Source organism: Misgurnus anguillicaudatus, chromosome 19, assembly GCF_027580225.2.
Source record: "Misgurnus anguillicaudatus chromosome 19, ASM2758022v2, whole genome shotgun sequence".
Taxonomy (NCBI): Eukaryota; Metazoa; Chordata; class Actinopteri; order Cypriniformes; family Cobitidae; genus Misgurnus; species Misgurnus anguillicaudatus.
The window spans coordinates 6,455,654-6,481,062 of NC_073355.2; the positions used below are offsets into that span (position 1 = coordinate 6,455,654).

The 25,409-nt window shown below is 37.9% G+C and overlaps 1 protein-coding gene across 1 annotated transcript; it reads left to right on the top strand.

The window, feature by feature from the left end:
• The first annotated feature begins 4,146 nt into the window (after positions 1-4,146).
• ubald2 (UBA-like domain containing 2) lies at positions 4,147-24,076 on the top strand. The gene is made up of 3 exons (XM_055185236.2): positions 4,147-4,457; positions 13,988-14,041; positions 23,014-24,076. The coding sequence occupies exons 1-3, from the start codon at positions 4,338-4,340 to the stop codon at positions 23,362-23,364; spliced, it is 525 nt and encodes a 174-aa protein (XP_055041211.1). The 5' UTR covers positions 4,147-4,337; the 3' UTR covers positions 23,365-24,076.
• Positions 24,077-25,409: the final 1,333 nt, after the last annotated feature.

Genomic DNA, 25,409 nt, shown 5'->3' on the forward strand with positions numbered 1-25,409 from the left:
AAATAAAGTTACAAAAGCTGTCACCGGGGCAGTACCCTTTAAAGGGGTCATATTATGAGTTTCTTTTTAAATGTAAAATTAATCTTTGGTGTCCCCAGAGTACGTATGCGAAGTTTTAGCTTAAAATACCAAACAGATAATTTATTATAACATGTTAAAATTGCGACTTTGGCGCGAGCAAAAATATGTCGTTTTTGGGTGTGTCATTTAAAATGCAAATGAGCTGATGAAATGCAAACACTGATCGATGGTGGTTTGTTGAAACTGAAACCATAATTGTGCTGTCAATTATTTCTGTGTCTCTCTCGCTCTCTGCACTAAATAGCAGTGCCGTGATTGGATAGTGCAGATTAAGGGGCGATATTACCTAATATGTACCCTTGAGGTACTAATATGCACTCTTTGGGTACAAAGGTGTACTTTTTGAAAGGATACTGTCCCAGTGACAGATTTTGTACATTTATTTCTGAGAGTATAGTCAAGACAGTTACAATTAATAATTTGGTGCAACAAGACATTTTTACAGTGTACAATGACAAAAATGAGTTTGACACAAAATGACAAAAATAACAAAATATTAAACTTTATGGCATTTATTTTAAAAGGGAACCAAATGTAACATTTTCAGCCGTAAAATATATTTCTCTTGACACCAGTCATTGATTGATATTTCAAAATATCACACAGTTAAAATACATTTCAGGGTCATGGTGAATACATCCTAAATTGAAATTTGATAGAGTCTGTTTGAATTATATATAGACCGTGTATGATGAAATAAAGACCACATGTAAACATGACCCTAGAGATGACATTAACAGGATGTGCTGCTAAACCGAGGGGAGTTCTGGAAAAACACGTTTCTGAATCACATCGGCTCTGAAGGTCCTTAACTATGAGATCAGATCAGGAAAACAAGATCACTATAGCGCTGAAGATGGTCCAAAGTCCCAACAATCTCTCGGATCAATCATTCACAGAGACGAGTGCCCGCAATAACAAATTAGCAGGGATGAGTTAGGAAGCCCAGCTCAAGGACCAAAAACAGGTCAAGATAAAACCTTGGAGATAAAATGGTGTAAAAACACAGAGAAGACATAATAGAGACAGATACAGAGCTGTTTGTCTGAAATGATACAGGAAAGAGTATAGTATGGTTTAGTTGTAAAATGCACAAATTACAATTATTCCCTAGAATAAACAATCATTTAAAAATTCACTAAATGTGTATCGAAACTGCATCGTTAATATTTGTGTTGACATGTAAGGGTCAACTGATATGAAATAATAAAACACCATGTGTCCATATGACTCATGCTATTCCTAGCCATATGATAGCCTTGACTAAATAACATACACAGGTGTTATTCACTGTTACTCATCTGTATAGACAATGAGTTGTGGCCTTTTATGGTTTTTATAGGAGCTGTATGACAATGACAACAAAAGTCTTTTTGAGATTTTCTAAAAAGAGATTTGGAACAACAGGATGAGTAAATATTGACAGAATTGTCATTTATGGGTAAATTATTCTTTTAATCTTCATATAACACAACAAATATTTGTCACTGCTTGCTTAGTTATAATGGATGAACTGAATGCATCCACTGCTTATATATTTCATTTAAATAATAAATAAAGATATATTCTCAAAACAAGTAGATCATCTTCATAACCTTCATAGCAATGCCATTCAAGAAGTACTTTGCCTCTAAGATCCAGAATAAATTGCAATTGATAAAACATGCAAACACCTTATACCTCGCTTCTTAAAGGGGCCATGCACAAGACTTTTTTAAGATGTCAAATAAATCTTTGGTGTCCCCAGAGCACATATGTGAAGTTTTAGCTCAAAATACTCCACAGATAATTTATTATAGCATGTTAAAATTGCCACTTTGTATGTGTGTGCAAAAATGTGCCGTCTTGGGTGTGTCCTTTAAAATGCAAATGAGCTGATGAAATTCTAACACTGATCACAATGATGGTGGTTTGTTGCAATTAAAACTCAATTGTGCTTTTCTCTGCACTAAATGGCAGTGCTGTGATTGGATAGTGCAGATTAAGGGGTGGTATTATTATAATAAGAGCTCCTTATGACATCATAAGGGAAGCCAAGTTTCAATTACCTATTTTTTCATGTGCTTGTAGAGAATGGTTTACCAAAACTAAGTTACTGGGTTGATCTTTTTCACATTTTCTAGGTTAATAGAAGCACTGGGGACCCAACCATAGCACTTAAACATGAAAAAAGTCTGATTTTCATGCCATTTAATGTTTATTATGATTTGATAGCTTCCATTACTTTGCCATAATGTCTCTCCGCTGATACTAATGTCATTGAATCCCCTCATACATCCAGATACAAACAGAAAGCAGAAGAAACGCCCAGCTCCATTACATTATAGATAGCCTTTCTCTGACACCCGGTCTGAATAATTCAGTTCCTCTGTTGGGTGGGTTGAAATTCTCCAGCTAATTTCAAAGCATGATCAAGAACATTTGCCTTTATACGTGCCATGGGACATTAATATGTATGTGCTAATAAAATTAATTAAATGAACAAAATACATTTTTCCTTTAGCTCACTTGGTGGGCATTGTGTTAAAAAAGGTCATAGGTTTAATCCCAGTTATCACACATAGTAATAAAATGTATACCTTCACTGTAAAAGTATTTGCAAATGCATAAAAGTAAATTAATGTCTTTCCTCCTTTATTAAATGTTATTATTAATAATGTTTTTTTTATATTTATGACGTGATGGCAGTATGGCTCATTTTGCATCAGTTTCATCAGAGATTATATACTGATGTGTCATTCAAAGTGTGAACTTGGGTGAGGAATAAACAAAAGAGAATGTTCAGTCAGCTGGTCATAAATAAAATAAAATAAAATAAAATAAAATAAAATAAAATAAAATAAAATAAAATAAAATAAAATAAAATAAAATAAAATAAAATAAAATAAAATAAACAATTAAATTAAATTAAATTAAATTAAATTAAATTAAATTAAATTAAATTAAATTAAATTAACAAAACAAAACAAAACAAAACAAAACAAAAACAAAACAAAAAACACAACACAACACACAAAACACAAAACAAAACAAACATTTTTTAATTAAATTAAATTAAATTAAATTAAATTAAATTAAATTAAATTAAATTAAATTAAATTAAATTAAATTAAATTAAATTAAATTAAATTAAATTAAATTAAGTAAATTAAATTAAATTAAATTAAATTAAATTAAATTAAATTAAATTAAATTAAATTTTAATAAATAAAAATAAATAATAATATAAAAATAAATGTAAAATAATATAAAATACAAACTAATATTAAACAAACAAACAAACAAACAAACACAAAATAAAATAAAATAAAATAAAATAAAATAAAATAAAATAAAATAAAATAAAATAAAATAAAATAAAATAAAATAAAACAAACACAAAATAAAATAAAATAAAATAAAATTTAAATAAAAACGAATGGTAAATGGACTGCATTTATATAGCGCTTTTAACAGACCTATGGCCATCCAATGCGCTGTACATGTTGCCTCACATTCATACACCGACGGCGGTGTCAGCCATGCAAGGCGCCATCCAGCTCGTCGGGAGCAGCTGGGGTAGGCGTCTTGCTCAAGGACACCTCAACACTTGGTCCGGTGGAGCCGGGGATCGAACCACCAACCTTCCGGTTTGTAGACAACTTGAACCACTGAGCCACCACCGCCCCTTTAATAAAATAATACTTAAAGTTGACTACTTACAAAGTAGACCAATAAATTACATTAAATATTTGAAATTTAAAGTTGATAACAACAGAAATAATGGTAATATAATTATGACAATGATAATTATAATAATAATAATAAATAATAATGTTTTTGTTGTCGTTAAATAAATAATAATAATAATAATAAAGTTATTATTATTAGCAATGTAAATAAAACATATTTCTCTGACCAATCGTTACACGTCGCCTTCACGCTATTCTGACCAATAAGCGAGTAGATGGCACACATCAGCGTCCAACCACGAGCGACGGGATGCTTTAAATTACGTCACGCGAGCCGATTGATAATTCGCCGAGCGACCAATGGGACGTCCGTGTGTACTCGTTGTTTTGGCTCGGCGGCCAATCAGGGGTCGAGTTCGGGTTTGTTGTCGGTGGTGATGACATGAAAATATTTGTTGTTACTGGAAGGAGAGCGAGGCGAGAGCGTGCAGGAAGGGCCTGGCAGGGACGCTCGGTATTCAAGATCGTTTACGCGTCGCACGGGTAAAGAGCAAGACGGGAGTCGCGGAGCACCGAATAGCGGCGATGTCGGTGAATATGGACGAGCTGAGACATCAAGTGATGATTAACCAGTTTGTTTTGACTGCGGGCTGCGCGGCTGATCAGGCGAAGCAGCTGCTGCAGGCGGCGCACTGGCAGTTTGAGGTAATCATCCTTCAGCGATCAATCAAACATCCAGATTATATTAATCACGCGTCTTTATTTCAGCGTTTTAACCCCAACGTTGACTGTCTGATGTGAGCTCTGTCTCCAGATATAACGTTAGACACAAACTGCTGTTTGGATATTTAAAGAAATGTTTATTGTGGGATAAAAGCACGGATAGCGTTTGGTTTTCTTTTAAACGCCAGAAACCTATTTTATAATGTTGAGATTGATGTTGTTGATGGTCTGGGTTGTTAGCTGGTTAGTCCGTGTGAGTCTGAGGAAACAATAATTAGGCAAAGCAGCATTGTGTTTGAATTCCCACTAGCAGCAGGTTTAGAGATAAAACCTTGACACCGAATGATTGTACATTTGTTAGATTAAATATAGATTCTGATCTGACATTTACAGATGGACAGACAGATAGACAGATAGATAGAGACACGGATCGATGAATGAAGGGTTGAAGGAGAGATAAGGATAAAGGAATAGAAACGTTTCGCAAAGCAACTGCATTGTTAATTCTATGTGGAGTGTGTGTAGCTCAATTGGTAGAGATGGTGAGGCAATGGTCATGGGCTCGATCCCAGGTAACACATATATTGATGAAATATATCAGTATGTACTAAATAGATTAAATGCACTGTATGCTACTTGTGTTTTGTAGAAATGTGCCAAATACAGCAGAGAACATTATATACAGCATACAATAGTGTCAAAAATTGTTTGACACTAAAACACTTAACGCAAAGAGAAGTGTTGTATTTTCTAAAAATGATTCGTTTGTGTTTTTTTCCTAAGGAGGAAGTGTTCACCACACACGGACATGCTTTAAAAGAAAATCTTACTGTTTCCTCACGAGTGTTGCAACACATACACACACAAATACACAGAGAGAGAGAGAGACACATACATACACACAAACAGAGAGAGAGAGAGAGAAAGGGCGAGCGAGCTCTTTTGTTTATATGGTAAAATGCATCCAAATGCACACTTATCATTCATATTCCCATTCAGTGTGACGTGTACAGTAGGTTTTGTTTATTGTGCTTGTTGTTAGTAGGCATGGGCCGATTACCGGCTTCAAGGTATACCGAGGTTTTAAACAGTCAAGGTTTCAAAACCACTGAAATATTCTGTGATACCGTCTCCAAGGTATGAGCTGTGTTTATACAAAATTCATTAAATCATTAAGTCATGTGATTGATTTGATGTTTACATTTAATATACATTACAAAAATATTATATATTTTTTGAAAGCATATTATGATTTAAAGGCTTTAAATTTACCTGGCATTTAAAAAATAACACATTTTAGTGTTGCAATGGCAATACCGTAACACCGTGAAACCGTGATATTTTTGCTAAAGGTTATCATACCGCCAGAATCTTATACCGGCCCATGCCTAGTTGTTAGTAGGTTGTGTTGATTATTTTGATAAATGTTTGCATGATTGTTAGTACACGTCAGGACACATGCACATTGGTTTGCTTTTCAAACAAGTAAGACGAGTTATTATGTGTGTTTATAAAACACACACGTGTGTGTTGAATGCCAGTGAGGGGTTTGATTGTATTTATCACAACCGCGGTATGTAGGGTAAAGTTTACTCTGCTCGCTTGTCACAGAGACATAAGATGCGTTGAGAAGGAAATACTAGCATCTTATCTGATGAATAATACTATGCCTTACATAATCTATACTCTGTTTCTTTATATTATGTAAAACCACTTTGTTTTAAAGTGCACCTATTTCATTGCTAAAAAAACAACGTTATTTTGTGTATTTGGTACAATGTGCTCTCGTGGTTTATGGTTAAAAAACACATGATTGGCCAGCTAATCTGTACGTTGGCCTGAATACTTCTAATGTCAGCCGGAAATGTGACGCTCCTTACCATGTTTGAAAGATTCGCGCACAATGCGATAGTAACAGGTGTTGGGATGTAACGATTAATCGTGTGTCCCATTAAAAATGCCTGTCTGAATGCGATTCTGTGTTTCATGCACCGCTTGTGCGTGTACTACAGCATTTGGTCAGTAGGAAGTCCTTATCAATCTTAAATCATTATGAGTCGGATTCGTTTATAACGTGTATTTAAAAAAGCAACACTCGTTAAACAAAATCATTTAAAATATTCTTTATTATCATGAAAATACCTGAAACAATTTGAAGAACAGCGATATAAATATTCCTGTAGACATTTCCTGGAATAGTGTTTGTAATGCTACTTCTTCTGTGGCACAAAGGACGTTTCTGTACGAGAGCGCCCCCTGGCTTTTGGATGTGCCGGGATTTTACAGTATAGTATAGTTATCTATTAAATATTGATTTGATATTTTTATTTGCACATTTTAAACAAATGCAGACCTTCCGTGAGGAAAACACATTTACTTTTTTTGCAGTGTTTTATTAGTTTTGAGCAATAGTTATCTGAAAACAACGAACTTTGGAATGTCACTACTGGCCAATCAGAATTAAGCATTTTAGAGAGCCGTGTAATAAGCAGTGAAAAACATTTCAAACTAGGGCTGTGTATCGGCAGTAATCTTGCTATCTGTTACGTATCACAATATAATATTTTGCGCTGCGTGGCGATAGTGTAACGCTAAGGGATATATTGGAATATTTCCTATTTTAGGATATAATTTTAGGAAAGCTGTCAATAAGAACACACCACATATGCAAATCTTAAAGCCTGATTTATTTTCGCGCGTAAGCTCTACGCCATAGCTTTTCCGTAGCTCTGCATAGCCTGACGTGCACCTTGCAAATTTTTTAACAGCGCGTCAGTTCTAGTACCCGCGGACCGCAAGCGCTGTGATTGGTCTACCAGAACCCCTCCCGTTAGGTAAAAACCCCTGCGTCATAGGTATTTCCGTTTGTGACGGTGAAAACAAAGATGAGCTAAGTTGAGGAGTGATTTAACTCAAACTGCAACATTAGTCGCTGTTTATTTACTTCCATCATTGCTGGTCTTCTCAAATCATACACAACAAGTTGCTGTTTCTTCTTCGTTTGTGGGTTAACTTACCAAGCTGCTGCTTCTTTAACGGTCGCGCTGCTACTGTGGTTATACTCGTGGATTCCGCGTACGTTTTCATTTAAACTTTTGCGTCGTCATCCGTGTCGACGTGCAAACACACGCGCAGACCCCTGGTATGCAGCAGGGGTCTGTGCGTGTGTTTGCACGTCGACGCGGATGACGACGCAAAAGTTTAAATGAAAGCGTATGCAGAACCTACGCACAACTATCATGAGGCCTTAACAAAAACATTTGTGACGCACCCCTATGCTAATACTTCCTGTCTCTGTTTAAGATAAGAAGAATGCTATTTAGTTTTTGGGATGTAAACTCTGAATAAAACAACTGCCATTAATCTTGAATAGTAATTTTTTTTAAATAACGCATTTTTGAGAATCGATACAGTATTTGTAAAAATTTTAATGTTCTCGCATGTAACACTATTTTGTTATACCCCTATTTTATACACTATCATGCTGTATTGTTGGAAAGTTACACTTGGGTATTTGAATGGCCAGTTTATTACTTCACTTTTTACAAAAGTCATATTTTGAATATGACTCTAATAATGTAGGTAATGTGTTACTCATAAAGGAATTGTGTATACCTTATATTGCACTGTAAGCCACTTTGAAGCATCTGCTGAATGTATAAAAGTATGGTGAATTATTAATTATTTATACTTGATTGAACAGATTCGCTCAGTTAATCTTTAAAAGGGTTGAATTCCTCAAAAGATGAAAAACCCAGAAGCCTTGATGCTTATTTTCAAAATGTGATTAAGATTCAAAACTTTTTTTACGGCTTTTAGGCGTAAAGTGCGATTTTGACTTTGTTAGACAAATGATGGCGAGTCTGGTTTTGTCATCACTGTTGCCTCAGAAATGAAACTAAGGTTTGCCAGTGTTTTGTAACTTATTTTGTTTAGTCTTTGATTGTGAAAGTTTGCAAGTAAGTCAACCACATACACACCCATACACCCTCCCATCACACACACACTGTGGACATAGTTCTTGTGTTTACATTCTTAGATCACATTGAAAGACTGAGTTCAGCTCCAGGTTTATCTTGAATGATTCACAGCATCCAGATGGTTTCTCAGATGTACTTTCTGATGAGCGATCTGGTGTAGGAACTAATATTAGAACAAGTAGTTGATTACGCTCTCTCGCTCTTTCTTTCCTTTTTCTCTCTGGTACTAGCACAACGATTGATTGTACCAAATGCATGCCTAGGACAGGTGTCTTTTTTCTGTGGCTCTTCTATGTGACACATTGCTTTGGTGACAGATGAAGGGGTCACACAAGTCTCCTCTTAACCTTTTGATCTCATTCTGTAATAACATCTGGAGTGAAGAGCAAGTCTGGTCCAGATGATGCTTAAAGGGCTCATAATAGTTGTGCGTAGGTCCTACGGCGTAGCCTCGACGATGTGTCGGCTTTCATATATACTTCTGCATCGTCGTCCCCATTGACGTTAGAGCTGGCGAAAAAATCGCCTGCGATTCTCATGCGCGTCTCTTCAGTAAAGCCGATTCGGTGAGTAGTAGTAAATCGCCATCACCTGCTTTCAGATGGAGGGGCATTTACCACACAGAGCCATATTTCACCGAAAGCTAGGCAAAATCGCATTCATAATCATGGTGACGAGATCGCCTATGCCGAGTCGGAGTCAAGACCAAGTCTTTGAAGGGTCGAGACCAAGTCCGTTGGTTTTCAAACACAGTCGAGTCCGAGTCAAGACTGAGTCTTTGAGGAAGCAAGTCTGAGTCGAGACCGAGTCGAGACCAAGACCATAAAAACGTGTCAGTTTTCGTATTCATGATTTAATATTACCCCAGTTAATAATCAACAGTTAGGCCTACTGACTAAATTAGATTGGGAATTGTTTACAGGAGCAGTCTTAACGTCTTAATATGGACTATGCTTTTACTATCATGCATCATTTTCTGCCTATTTTCCAGAGATAAATAAACGGCTCTGATGGCAGTATCTTTGCATTGCACCATGCGATGTAATTATCAAATAATGCCCGTCAACATTGCATTTTATTGTTATTGTTGTGTTGTGTGTTTTTTTTTTTTCTATGAACATTAAAAAAATTCGTTGGTCTCGAGGTCTGAAATTACGAGTCCTTCTCCTCCCACTGTGGTCCGAGAACGAGTCTCGAGACGGACTCGAGTAATACATCACTAGAAGATCATCTCAGATGAACGCAATTTTGCCTAGCTTATTGGTGAAATAGGGTTAGTAAATTAGTAAATAAGTTTCCATACTTTACTTTAAGAGTGTCAGGTAAATAGTATATGCATTGTTTTGAATGGATTGATCAAAAAGGTACGTCACAGGCTTGCCTGCTCGGACAGAATCGCCTCAAGGTCGGTCATTTTCGAATAAGTGCGCAGTTACGAAAATTGCCGTTCACACCCCTGCGAAAAGAGGTCTCACGCACCCAACGCACATTACCACCCCCTCCACGTTGATGTCATATTTGCTGCGTGCACCAACATGCTAATGCGGACATGCCGAGTATAAACAAGGATTTACAAACGCATGACATGGGTGCTGGCTTTATTGTAACCAGACTTTCAATTATTGAGAAATGTCTACTCTAGTTTTTGGCTCATTCTGAACAGCATGCTTGGACAGGGAGGTGGACACTTGGATGAGTTAATCTAAGAAGTAGACCAGATTAGAGGGATTGTGGTCAGCAACTGTCTGTACAGAAAATACAGAAGAGATTGGTTGAAATGGATGTGGTGTCTTTCTAAAAGTCATAACTGCTGATTAGTTCACAACATACAGCAGAAAACCAAGAAAGATATAAAGATTTTCTAGTAGAAATCTAATTTCTTGCTAATAATAATAATAATAATAATAATAATAATAATAATAGTGTGTCAAAAATCAGATTTAAACTCGGTTTTAGACCAGCCAGGGGTGCGTTTCCCGAAGGCAACTATGGTCACAAGTTCTGTCGTTACCAATAGTGTTCAATGGTAACAATCACCCTAGTTAGCTAATGATGCTTTTGGGAAATTCACCCCAGACTGGGATGCGGGATGGCCGGATTGGGGTGCGGGAGGGCCGGACCGCAGATGTGGATCTGTTACTATTCTCAGTGCAGAATCCACACTACAGTGATCTTTGAGCAAATGATGTTTAGTTTGCTCTCATAGCTTCTGAATAGAGTCTCTATTTATCCCTAAAGGCTGCACTTGACCTGGTTTGTTGTAAGTGTGCATTGTGTCGATAAGAGAGCTCTTATAGGCATGTTCTGCACCCAGTTATTCCCATACGAGGAACAGCTAAAAACTGATGGGCAGCATATGCACTGAGATGTCGGAGAAACATTTTGGCCATGTCTCAAAACCTATTGAGCTTCTCTCCTAAACAGCATTTTTGGGCATCACATTTGAGTGTTTGTTTTGAGCTCCAGTTTCACATAGACGCGCCTGTTATGACTTTCAGCATAGAGCAGGGTTAGGCAATGGAGTGCCGATGTCCTGCAGATTTTAGCTCCAACCCTGATAAAACCTTGTCTACTTGTAGTTTTTAGTGGCTGCGTCCGAAACCGCATACTGTTTAGTAGGTACTGAATAAGATTAAGTACTTACTGACTGTTAAAACAGTAGGTACTGTATAGTATGAATCTCTAGTAGTATGAATGCGATTCGGACCTACTACATTCGCAATGTTGATACATCATGTGACGTACGTCGGCACCAGGTAATGTCATACCAGTGCGAAAACGGCCACATCGCTGCTGTTGTCTTTCTTCTTCGTTGCATAACTCCGCCCCTGGGGCATCATGGGATAGTGAAGTGTCCACCGTATGCACGCTTCGAAATCTAACCGGAAGCAGTAGGTCATACTCGCATACTGTTTTTGGAATACTACGTATTCGGACATACTACTCGCCTCACCTACTGCTTTTCGCCTACTATATAGTATAGAAGTAGGCGGTTTCGGACGCAGCAAGTGACTCTTTAGACCTTGATTAGTTGTTCAGGTGTGCTTGATTAAAGCTGGAGCTAAACTCTGCAGGACATTGGCGCCCCAGGACTCCGACGTTGCCTACCCCTGGCATAGAGTCTGGCCTGCATTGCCCACCTGGATGGAAATATGTTGTTTGACCAACACTTGTGAAAACAAATATGCACACAGGTGTAACTAAAACATCTTAAATCAAACTTTGGGCAACAGAAACACTGCATCTATTTTTGTGACCTATATAGTTTATCTATCCATTCAGACTTATTGTTAGCGCAGATGCCAGGTTTGTGAGCTCAGGAATACAATAGCACTTAGTGCCAACGTTAACACAATACAGATGGATTGTACAAGCGAGTGTTGTTTGGAGGCATAACCATATGTGCGCAGTAGGAAATGAGCAATAGCGGAGAACATGAATGAGAACAATCTCTGTACACATGATGGTGTTTGGGGGAGGGAGGGAGAAGATTTGATGACAAAGAGCTCTGTGGTTTAGTAGCGCAGGAAACAATGGCGGATTGGCGAGTTGGTCTTGATATGTGTGTCACGTCAAGCCCTGTGCATTCCTGCGCTAACCGTGACTGTTGTTAAACAGAAAGGGAGATGGTGAGATATAACGACAGGGGGAGGGGCCCGGATGGGGGACGGGAAGATGGGAAGTGTTACCAGAAGAGAGAAGACCAGACATTCCTGTATTGAGCAATATTTTGAAACTGTTGTTGACTTTGGCGTGTGAGTCATTGTGGAGTATTCAGCTGAAATAATGCCATTGACTAATTCAAAGTGATGCTCTGGGACTCAAATATTTTATAGATGATTACATGGCTAGTTTTAAAGGAAACATTTCATAAGACTTTTCTAAGATGTAAAATAAATCTTTGGTGTCCCCAGAGTACATATGTGAAGTTTTAGCTCAAAATAACATAGATAATAATGTATTATAGCATGTTAATGCCACTTTGTAGGTGTGAGCAAAACTGTGCCGTTTGGGTGTGTCCTTTAAAATGCAAATGAGCTGATCTCTGCACTAAATGGCAGTGCTGTGGTTGGATTGTTCAGATTAAGGGACGATATTATCCTCTTCTGACATCACAAGGGGAGCCAAATTTCAATGACCTGTTTTTTCACATGCTTGCAGAAAATGGTTTACCAAAACTAAGTTACTGGGTTGATCTTTTTCGCATTTTTCTAGGTTGAGCACTGGGGACCCAATTATAGCACTTAAACACATAAAAAGTCAGACTTTCGTGATATGTCCTCTTTAAAGTCTGTAATTACCTGAACGTTTCCAATCTGCTATTGATCGGTCAAGCAGATAGTCCCGCATCGCACTCACTCCATTGGTGGAGGCAATATTGCAGAAATTATTTTAAATCTGTAAATACTTAACAAACTCAAATATAGTATGTTCTACATACTGTAGTATGAATTTGTGTAGTATGCATGATATCCGGACGTAGTACATTCGCCATGTTGGCATTAGGGTTGTTCCGATACCAGTATCGGAATGCCGGCAGATACTAGAAAAAAGTCTGGCATTGGAGTCAGCGAGTACTGGTACCCATGTATCGATCCGATACCATTTTCTTAAATAACCTAGTTATGCCGCTATAGCTAACGCTAAAGCTAACGCTGCGAAGCGAAACTCATCTCTTCTTCGCACCCGGTTGGCCTACTACTTTCGGTTGGATACTCAATTGTTGGGTGACCATACGTGTCATTCTTCCCGAACACGTCCTGGCCAGGATTCCGGGGTGCATTTTCTGGAAGTCTAATTTGTCGACCACATACATCATCGAGGTTTATTATTCCAAGTTCTATTTCAGAAAAGCAACTGTTACATTTAAAGGTAAGAATGAAACTACAATTGTATGTCTTATGTTTTTAACTGAAATGTAAGAACCTTGATGACGTATGCGTTCGACAAATACCACTACCAGGAAAAGACGCACCCAAAATCCTGGCCAGGACGCGTCTGGGAAGAATGGCACACCTGGTCACCCTACACCAGGGGTGTCCAAAGGATTAGACACCCCTGCCCTACACTTTAGTATCCAGCCGAAAGAAGTAGGCCATCCGGGTACTTTTCGCCTACTCTTTTATGAGTACTGTAAATTCGGACATACTTCTTTTTCGCACATACCATATAGTAGGTTTCGGATGCAGCCTGTGTTTATTGTGAATGCTTATACAGACGGCAAGGTTTTTAATACCAACGCCATACAAGTGGTGTACTTGTTGTTGACTCAAATACAAATACTGTTTGGTGTCACTGAAAGTTACCCTTAAAGGTGACTAGTGTAGTAATTCTCAGAAGTCTGTGGAGATTGTGTGTGGCTGCTTGGAAACCCTTTTTTTAGATCACTGAGTTTGTGGACCGACTGACCTACGGGCAGTCACAGGAAGGGGAGCAGGCGAACAATTGTTTTACTGAGCACAGTTTACAAACCAAAGTTCCTGTCCTCATTCATGTTTTAACACGGTTTTATTCCTCTCTCTCTTTCTGCAGACGGCTCTGAGCTCTTTTTTCCAGGAGGCCAACATCCCCAGTCATCACCAGATGGTAAGTGCATTCAGTTCAGATAGAGAAGAAATAAAAAACAGCGGCGTGCTGGACATCCTGTCATTGTCATGAGACGAGCAATTCTCAGTACTGCATCTCAGAGAACGAGGAGATTTCCTGAACACTGCAGATATTATTAATGAGGACATATTTAAAAGATTTGTGGCGTTTTATTTTTTCCAGGAAGGTTTCTTTGAGCGAGCTGTAATTGTTTTCTTGACCGTTTCTCAGCTTCTCTCTGACCACAGTATGCTTGTGTTACTGTACCTTTAAGACCACCTCTCTCACGATTGGCTGACCTTCATGGATTGGCATGCACAGCGTCATTTGTTAAGTTGGACTACATTTGCATTTATTCATTTAGCAGACACGTTTCATGTTTGAGGTGTCTCATTTCTTAAAATATCCCAGTTCCATTGATTTGTCTCAAGATACACACCAGTAACGTCTTTTTATAAGGCACATTTAAAAAAAAAATACTTATTTACTTATATACTTGTTAATAAAATAAATAAAGTCTTAATTTATCTAAGACCAAGTCTTGACTTTAGCTCAGCCTTGTCTGTGAAACCGGGCCATAATCCTTACAAATAAGAGAACATTTAAAGGTGCAGTGTGTAGATTTAAGCATCATCTAGAGGTGAGGTTGCGTATTGCACCCCTCCCTTTCGGAGCACGTAGAGAAGCTATGGGCCCTGTCCCAAATGGCACACTCTGGACTTGTGGTCCTCCTCAGAGTCCACACTTTGATGACATCATAGAGTGCAGACTTTAGGGAACCTTGATGCGAGTCCACGTGGGTGGGAGTCGTGTTTTGGGACGAAAACAGAAATAGGAAGAGAAATTGCCCGTCAGTGTGAACTCCTCCCTTCCGTCCTCTGATTGCTCTTTCGCAAAGATTTCTGGGTTGGTAAAGTGCGCAAAGCCGGCTTTGCCGGAGACCACATCATGGGGGGCGCTGTTGAGCACACTTCAAAGCGTAAAAATGACAGATGGGACACCCTACGGACTCGTGGACTAAGCGAGCATGTGTAATTTAAGGCCACGAGACCAAAAGTCCACATGAAGTGCGCCATTTGGGACAGAGTCATGGTTGCCGTCACTAAACGAGACAGCTTGGTGAAAGATGCTTTCTGTAGAGCAGTTTGTCCGTTTAGGGCTACTGTAGAAAAGTGATGGCGCAAAATGGCGGCTTCAGTATAAGGGGCCCTGCGGTGTATGTTGATGAACGGCTCATTCTAAAGGGGATCGCACTCCGGCCGCGCAGCACAGCGCCGCATCGCGTCGTGCCTAGGAGAACTCGGAGGTATTGTAAACCGGAAGTGAACATTAAATAGCGCAAGCTTCGTCAGATAGCGTCTACTTCAAAGTGTAAAATATACGTTAGCAGCCAATGTTAATCATTAATGATGTGGGACACATATGATGTCATTTAATGTTAAACTATGTGAGTGGCGCTTTGTGGCACGACAGGGATTTGAACAACTTCCTGAGTCACAGCTGGGCAGCGCGGACAGGTGCCACCTGTCGGCGCCGGTGTGCGTACACTCATAGAAAACAATGTGTTACATTTTTTTAGAACGGCGCTGCGCGGTCGTTCTGCGATTCCCTTAAGGTAATAAAAACAATACAGTTCATTATGTAAGGTTTTTATACGCCACTGAAGACTTGAAATGATCAAAAGATCCTTCTAAAATTTACACACTGCACCTTTAACATTTTGTCAACTAAAGCCTGGTGTATAGTGTGTATAGTACTTGAATGTACAACGTGCATGGTCTATTTGACTCGTACGTGTACACAGATGTTCGACGCGTCCATCTTCTGGGCTACTACATATTCCTGTACGTGCATGTGCTACATCAGTGATTCCCAACCGGGGGTACGCGTACCCCAGGGGGTACGTGAAGAGTTTCCAGGGGGTACGCGAAAAGATTTATATTTTGCTTTCATCTTATTTACTTTTAATAAAAATGTCTTTTGTTTGTCCAGTCATTTACCTAAGATTGATTTTTGTGAGGAAAGCATTGTAAAAAGGACAACTTTGTAATTTTAATCTTATCATTAACATAATTAGCCGTCAAGAGTAAATGCGCTGCATGATCCAAAACGCAATAGCGATGTCCAACTCAAGAACGATCTCACTATTATTAATGAACCTGAATAGTTTCTAAAGACACACATTTTATTAACTATTAATAATCTTCAAATAATGTTATAATATTCATTCCCGCTGCCATTGCATTTTCAAATGATGCAAAAAAAACATATTTTGGCCCGTATGTATTTTTTTGTATTTATAGAGAATGTTTTAACACATTTTGTTTCTCTTTATATTTGAACAGAATAATTTAACTTATTTGCACACTTTAATTATCAGTAACTTAAATTGAGATCTTAGTAAATTTAGGGCATTTACTAAAAAGGACGTGAGAGCTCAATTCCAAATAAGCGCCGGAGTGGAAAATTTGCGTGTGATTTACTACAAAGGCGCAAATAAAATACACAGGCACAAAAATAACATAAGCACATTTCTATAATGACCATTGCAATCTACTAAGAGCAGCGCAAATTAGTACAGGGTCGCAAATAAGAGACCTCGGCAGGACATCCCAATGAAAATGCGGACTGCAGAGTGTGTAATTCCACTTAAGTAGAACCGGAGGACGAAAGATGATTTGACTTCTCCTCGTGACTTCTCCTCTTTTCTCCAGCAAATTAAACATAGCATGGCTTGGCAAACTATATAGTTTTTTTAAAGAATGTTCCTCTGGCAAAATGTAATACTCTCCTCGCATTAATGTTGCTTCTAAAAGGAAAACTTCCACAAATGCAAATGCAATAATGTCCCAAAAATAACACCTTTTCAGAGCTAAATATCTACTGCATGTCTTTAGTAAGTTCAGTCATTATTTAACGCCAAAATTATGGTTTGCGCAAGCTGTCAGTAAATCTGGCCCTTAAAGGGGTCATATGATGAAATTTTTTAATTTGTAAACTAAGTCTTTGGCGTTCCCAGAGTACATATGTGAAGTTTTATCTCAAAACACCCTACAGATAATTAAGTATAGCATTTCAAAATTGCCATTTTGTAGGCCTTAGCAAAATGTGCCATTTTTGGGTGTGTCTTTTAAAATGCAAATGAGCTGATAAAATGCAAACACTGATCACAATGATAGTGGTTTGTTGAAATAAACATGCCTCATCAGTCAGTGCATTTTACTTTAACGTTAAAATTAATTAATTAATTAATTAATATTACTAATTATTTGTCTTTAAAACACAACTTTGGTTTAGTTTCGATGAAGGGGTACTTGAGCCTTACTGATAGGGCTGTGGGGGTACTTAGGGCTCAGAAGGTTGGGAACCACTGTGCTACATAAACGTACAAAGTACGCATGGTTACAAAAGTCCTGTGGTGCACTGTAAGACTGTATACTATTCATACAATTCTGATGACGAATTTTGCATCCCGCACTGTATGCGGACACTTTGTATGTATATAAACTAAACTATAGTTCTAACTTAGGATTTATAATAATAAATGACATGTAATATGTTTGCAGTCCATACACGTCATTTTTGCAGTATGATTTCCAACAAAGACAGCGTAGGATGGAAAAGAGAGCTTTCTTTCTTGTCTTCCATGATGGCTCCAAAACTTATAGTGAACTGCCTACATATGCTGCATATTAAGTTGCTACTACTTTTTTTTTTAAAACCTTAATCGTATCCATTTAGTCGCTGGTACATATCAGTTGCTTTAATACATAGCTTACTATGTAGGCAGCTAACTAGTTTTTGGTACGGAGCCAATGTGTCCCATTAACAATCATGAGAAACGGTGTGAATGTTTTATAGTCTGAAAACAGTCCAGCTGTGAGTCCCATTCACGTCTCCACATCTTGTCTGAGACGTTTATAGCTTGAATTGAAGTCAAAAAGCCTCAGAAGTATGAGCAAATCACAGCCTCCCTTCCTACGACTCGATCGATCACCACCTCGTTGGATGGTTTAAACAGCCAGCCATGTTCGGCATCGTGTCCTATTGAAAAACCAGACATGCGACTGCTGTTCTTCAGTCTGAGGGTTATGCAATCTATTTTCTCTCTCAGAATCAGTCCCTGTGGATGTGTCACGGTTTGCAGTAATATTGTGATTTTAAAGCCAGCGTTGAGCTCCACCCCTGACGTTCTGCGTGTCTGAATGTGTTCGTATTGTGCCGTTTCTTTCTCGGTTTTCCACGAGAGAGGGTTTGTGGTTTAGGGAGGGAGTGTGTTTCAGATAGGCTGAGGCAGGAAGTGTGTTTGTTTTTGTTTTGAGTGCAGCCATTACATCATCCAGCAGGATACCATATATGGACAAAGAGGCGGAGCAAAGACTAGATGCATTTGTGTGTGGGGTTTATTTTGTTCGTGCGACATAAATCATGGTGTGTAGATGTGTACACTGCATATTAGAGACACATATGAGTCATTTCCTTTTTCTAAGATTATACAATTATAAACAATTATGTTTCGTCCTCATGCTGACTATAGAAATAATAAATCATAACTTTTATTATAAGTATGTTAAAACCTACTATTTCTATATATTAATAATAAATATGGAAGAAAAATGAAGAGAGGGTCATAAGCTTAACCAGCTAAACCAAATCAATGACATAAATTCATACATCCAACCGTGGTTAATGTGTATACTCTGTGTTATTATAAAGTTATGGTATAATTAACTTATAATTTATAATGAAACATTTAACAGAGGTGCACATGCTTAATAAAAGAGTTGTGTATTGTTTTAAGGAAGTGCTTGTATCTCTCAGAATGGATCATGATTGGGTTGTTTTGGTTTTGATGAGGGCAGAATGCAGGTAACCAGAGCAGCCAAAGTGCTAAAGGCACAAAGTCACGAGTCTAAACCTGCAGACATCAGAGGAACCTGATAAACTGGGTGATACGCCCTCCCTTCAGCTACACCGGGGTTTGTTATTGTTTGATATTCTGCCTCCCGTCGCTCCTCCTGAGGCAGTGCAGGGCGCTGTGGTTGTCTGTAGGTCATGTTTATACTGGGACCTTTAAAAGTGAGTCTAAAACACTCACCTCTGCCCACCTGCGCAGTTCAGAAGTCTGGGGCAAGGTGGACTATTATTCAACAGACTCAAGGGAGTTACATTTCTAAAAAATATTGTTTGGGTCAAAATTATATATTTTTATTTATTTATCGATAAGTATCAGTGTCAAGGGGGGGCTTGGGGGGGCTTAGCCCGCCCTGCGACGGTCTCAATAATCCAATGTCCATAAGAAGTAAAGTGCGTAGGAAAATCAGAGAGAAAATAAAGTGTGGGACTTAATTGATTTAAATTAAAGATGCCAATGTGATTGTTAAATGCCCACTGACACTGTGTGCCCCCCTGCAGGAAGCATAGCTCTCCTGTTCAAACGTCGCCTTTGTGATAACTAATCTTATATTTGAAAACTGCAATACTAATTACACACACACACACACACACACACATTCTCTAATATGCTGTTTCACTCCATATAACTCAATGTACAAGCCAGAAATTAAAGGGGTATTTCATGCATTCTGACTTATTAACACAGTTATAGAGTTGTTTCCTCATGCTAAACGTAGGCAAAGTGTCAAAAAAGCAGTTGGGCGTGTTACACAGAGAATTTCTGTGCCGAATGCACTTCGCCAGGGTTCGTACAAGTTTAGGAAAGTTTTTTTTCGATTACAGGTCCAGCTGACCTGTTTCAGGGGTTTCTATACGTATCACTTATTTATATGGGCACTTCCCCCGGAAAACCCCGCCCACCCGTCAATCAGCAGGAGACGCTAGAACTTGCAAACATCACAACACGCGACAGCTTTGTTTAATTTCAAAAGTCAACAATGGCACAGAAGAAGAAGTGTGTTTTTGGATGTAAGGAGAAGAAAGCCAGCCTTATGAAAACAATGGATATAGTTTATTATCCGGGGTAGCAGCAGAGTTTTGCGTATGTGTTTAATTCGCTGGATTTCATTGAAAAGTCCCAACCGGGTCATGAGTTGCATGCTGTAAATAAGACTTCTGTGTTATGTTGGAAATAGGCACGTGCATATTATATAAATGACATGAACATGTAGTGAATCATAAGTTATAAGTGTTGTATAGTGTTGCATGACTCGTACTCGCTCCCCCCACGGTAGAAACTCCTCCTCCTTCATTTTTTTTTTCGTTATCGGAAAGAAAGTTAATCTTTCTTTTATAAATCTGATTAAACTAAAGACTCTTCGGAGATATAAAGGATGTAATACTACTCTATAGGTACTCCAGATTAACATCAGTAATGCAGACACAGCATGTGTTACGTGAGCTTTAAGCCACATGGTGATCAACAGTAAAAATGACAAATTTGACCTCTTTGCAAAAGCAAAAAACCCCAATAATCAATAATGCATGATTATATGGTGTTGTGGCTTTGCAATCAAAACATTTTGTTACAATGGAAGTCAATGGGGCAAAAATGGCATGAACAATAAACGAGTGAGAAAAATATAAATCTGATGCTGCACAAAACTAAATTGCAATGTTTTTAATAATCTTTGACATGACTGTAAAAAGGTGTTTTTTCCACCAAATCAGTGACATCACTTATGAACTTGGCAATTAAAGAGTTAAAATCATGAATTTTTTGGTAGTTTTGATCAGTTCTGAGGATGGTTAAAGGAATAATCTACCCTTTTGCCATATTAAACTATGTTATTACCTCAACTTAGAAGAATTAATACATACCTATCTTTTTTCAATGCGGGCACTGTACAGCACGTCGTGAATGTGTTAGCATTTAGCCTAGCCCCATTCATTCCTATGGTACCAAACAGGAAAGCCACCAAACACTTCCGTGTTTTCCCTATTTAAAGACTGTTACATGAGGAGTTATACCAGTAAGTATGGTGCCACAAAATAAAACTTTTTTTGTACCATAGGAATGAATGGGTCTAGGCTAAATGCTAACACATTCACAACGCGCTGTACAGTGCACGCATTGAAAAAAGATAGATATGTATTAATTCATCTAGGTTGAGGTAATAACATAGTTTAATATGGCAAAAGGGTAGACTATTCCTTTAACAGATTTATGCAAAAAATGTGGAAAAAAGAAAGGGTAGTTAATCTGCCCACTTTTTATTGTTGAGTTTTCGAAAAAATTCAAAGCATTTCCCTAAAATATGTGTCAATATACGATTTGTCACCAAATATGCTGAAACAAGGAGAAAGTTGTGGCCATATTAAGACTCAAAAAACCCCATAGTTGATGAAAACATCCCCAAAAACACCGCCCTACAAAACAAAAAGGCAGTAACTGCATTTTTGTTCAAAAATGAGTTAATTATCATTTTCATGAAATTTAAGACATCCTTTGTTATGTGACAAAACATTTTATCTCAAATGTGTGTTGTTTGGAGAAAAATGGTAGTCGTTTGCACAGGCTAGATAGGATAGGATAAAAACATTTTTGCACATAGTTACTGCCTTTTTGCTTTGTAGGGCAGAACACACAAGGGTTAATTTTAGGACTGGGCAAAAAAATAGATTTTTCGATTAATCGTTTTTTAAAACGTGGTTGATTCAGAATCGATTCTCAAAGAGCAGAATCGATTTTTTTCCCCCCATATTTTTCTGCAAACATTGAACATAATATTTAATGTTAATCAAATTATTAGTCTTCTTCACTAGTTGTCACCCTCTTTTTTGCCTTGCACGATGTTACCAAGGAGCCTGTCATTCTTTCATTTAGTGCTTAAAATGGGGGTTTTAAGTGCTTCATCAACGTTGATGCCACCCTCACATAAAAAGTAAGAGGTATGGAAGCATTTTAGATTTCGCAAGCAAGACGACAAATTTAGTGTTGTGGCTTTTAATTTTATTTTATTAATTACCCACTTTTAAACTGCTGTTTACTGTTCTTTTTTATTAATATAGTATTTGTATTAAATCTATATTCTTTGAGTTGAATCGAGAATCGAGTATAAAAACCGACCCGAGAATCGGAATCGAAAATTGATATTGAGAATCAAAATCGAATCAATTTGATAGCTTGTGAATCGAAATTGAATCGATCTGAAACATCTGAATCGATACCCAGCCCTAGTTAATTTGACAAACCTCAACTTATTAATTATTTGTTCATGTAGTACAAAAGGTTGTGGGTTCGATCCCAGGGAACACTGATCAAACTGATTAAATGTATGCCTTGCAATGTTCAGTAAATCGCTTTGGATAAAAGCGGCTACCAAATGCATAAATGCAATAAAGAAAAGATTGTGTGATTGTGATTCACCCGTGCTTAATAAACGCAAACATATTGACATGGCTCTGTTGAAGTGTGTGATGTGTTTACTGAACGGTGTGTGTGTGTGTAAACACTGAGGATTGTTTTACCATTAACCTTTTCTGTGTTTATATTCATACTGACGCTGATGTCAGATCGGCCCATTTAACAGACGGCTGCGTCTCCAGCCAAATAAAACCATAAACTCCTCCGCTTCCTTCTTCTATAACAGTCACACGATCTGTGTGTGTGTGTGTGTGTGTGTGTGTGTGTGTGTGTGTGTGTGTGTTTTGGTTATTAAAGGAAAAGTTATCAGGACCTGAAATGGCTGTCAGCTATGTGTCCTACTTTCCTGTTCCATCTGTTATAAAAGAAACACGACTCTGTTTCAAGGAATCATGGGATGGATACGGCACTCGATGACTTTTGCATGAACTTCAGCCTTTGTTTACTGACTGCGATCTTTAACAAAGTGAAAGTTTATCTAATAAAAGTCTAGTTGTATTTGATTTTTAGGAAGTTAGGCAGGTGTTTAAATCACAGTTCCTCTTACCCCTTCATTCATCACAAACATATATTTAACATATTGTCTTGATAAATAAATCTGGAAGATGAAATGACAATAAGAGCTGATATGGTTTGTTTTTGGGTTTAGATGTGTACTCCACGCAACACACCAGCCACTCCACCGAACTTCCCCGACGCAATCACCATGTTCTCCAAGCTGCGGACGTCTGAATGTTCGGGCACCGGTGGATCCTCCGGCCAGGTGTCCATGGCGTGCTCTCCACCCCCACACTCCTCGGCACAGGGATTCGGCTCTTTCTGGGCCTCGTCGCCCCCCAGTCACCAGCCGGTTTGGCTGCCTCCGTCCTCTCCCACGGGTCACCACGCGCTTCATCATCATCACCATCACATGCACCAGCCACCCACGTGGCCGCCCGTCTCCCAGCCCACCAACGCCCAGCAGACCCCCGTCTTTTCAGCCCTGCATGGCCAGAGATGAGACTCGACGGTGGGAAGGCCGGAGGGATGAATAAGGGTGTTGTGGAAAGGACATGGTACTCTTTGGTTCTGTTTTCTAAACGAACGATTGCAAGATCTTTTGTTCTTTATATCTATTGTCGATCTCAATTCTGTTCAAACCTGGGAAGAACCACTATAAAAACAAATTATGGAAGTTAAAGAGTACCCAAAAAAATGGGAATTTTCTTTGTTTCCTTTTATCGGTGGAAGGAAGTCAGCCACGGACGACGGTATGAGTTTGCATGCGGATGGAGATTTCTCATCATCTTGTTTTTTGGCGCTGTACTCGGACTTTTTCTCCTCTGTAGCGTTGTGTCGGCAACAAGCACTCGCAATAAAACCGCCGACTGACAAGTCACATATCATGACGATCATGCTGTTTTTTTATCCCAGAACCAGGAGAAATTAGTGTTTGAATTCTGAACAATGAGGCCACTTTATGACAACACATCACATCATATATTTAGTGTATGGACACTGAGACACTAAGTTAAGTTTGTATCAAAAAAAGTTTCATTTTTGGTCTATGAATTGAAAAAAAATATATATATATATAAATGTTGCAATATTTCTGGGAAGAATTTATTCCGATGAGTCCAGGTATCACAACACTGTCCATTATGTTTGATTATACAGTAATTAATTTAAATATGCAAAATTATTTCCTTTTGATTAAAAATTTTGAACTTTTAGTGTGGTTTCTGTTTAAACTCTGAAATAGCAAATTGTCAATCATTTTATAAGGTTTTCCAGTTAAAATATTTAAACAAATCATATTTAAATATTTAATGAAAAGAAAAATACTCGCAAAATTGAGAATATATAACCTAATGGTGTGGTTTTCCAGACTAGGTTTAGATTTAAGCCAGGACTAGGCCTACGTTATATTAGGATATTTAAGCAGTTTTTACCAACGTACCTTATGAATAAACATTACTGGTTTGTATTTAAGAGACAAAACAATGCCACTGATATATTTTTTTTTTAATCCCTTAAAGGGATAGTTCACCTAAAAAAGAATATTTCATCATCATTTACTCACTCTTGGGTTGTTACAAACCTGTATACATTTCTTTGTTCTGATGAACACAGGGAAAGATGTTTTGGGAAATGTTGGTAACCAAACCTTTCGTGAGCCCCATTTACTTTCATAGTAGGATAAAATAATAATATGGAAGTAAATGGTGCTCACGACTGGTTTGGTTTCAAACATTTCTCAAAATAGGTTCATTCGTGTTCATCAGAACAAAGACATTTTTACAGGTTTGTTGAGTAAATGATGACAGAATTGTCATTTTGGGTGAACTATCCCTTTAAATGGCGCTGTCCCATGAGCGGGACACCTGAGTTTACTTTGATATTTTTCATGTAAATTTTAATCGTTCACGAAAAACTATATATTCTTGGAAAGGTCTATGAATGCAGTTTTTTTTTAAACATTTTAGGAGTAATATTAATGCAGTGGCAGTAATTTATTAATTTGTGACAAGAGTATGCAGCAAACCATTGACACCTAGTGGCCGTTGTTGGTAAAACCACTAAAACCACACACCTCATTTTTTGGGATAATTTGATGTATAAAATATATACTTGATTGCATTCTTTTATTTATTAATTTATTTATTTATTTTTATTAAATTTTTTCACCTTCAGACATTTCTGTGAAAAACTTTAAAGTCAAGACCAAGATCTAGGGCAGAAAATGTGCTCTATTAATTTGAAGGTGTACATCACCCCCCCCCCCCCCCACACACACACACACACACACACACACACAATCATAATGGGCTGCAGCAGTTAAGGGATATGTCAATGCAAGCTGTTTTTTATTCAAGACATCTCAAATGTGCATTTTATTCTGGGACTGGACTTAAGCCCTGTCTGGGAAACCACGCCATTAAGTTGACTTTTCTTACTCCAATAGCAAATCCTTTTTTCTTCTAGGCATATGTTACACTAACTTTTGTCAGATATGCTTAAAAAATTCTGAATATATTTGCCATTTTATATTGTTTCAATATTTTA

Coding starts and splice junctions, on each gene's coding strand:
- ubald2 (XM_055185236.2), top strand. CDS start 4,338: ATGTCGGTGAATATGGACGAGCTGAGACATCAAGTGATGATTAACCAG. Junction 4,458..13,987: donor CGGCGCACTGGCAGTTTGAG/GTAATCATCCTT, acceptor CTCTTTCTGCAG/ACGGCTCTGAGCTCTTTTTT. Junction 14,042..23,013: donor TCCCCAGTCATCACCAGATG/GTAAGTGCATTC, acceptor TTTTGGGTTTAG/ATGTGTACTCCACGCAACAC.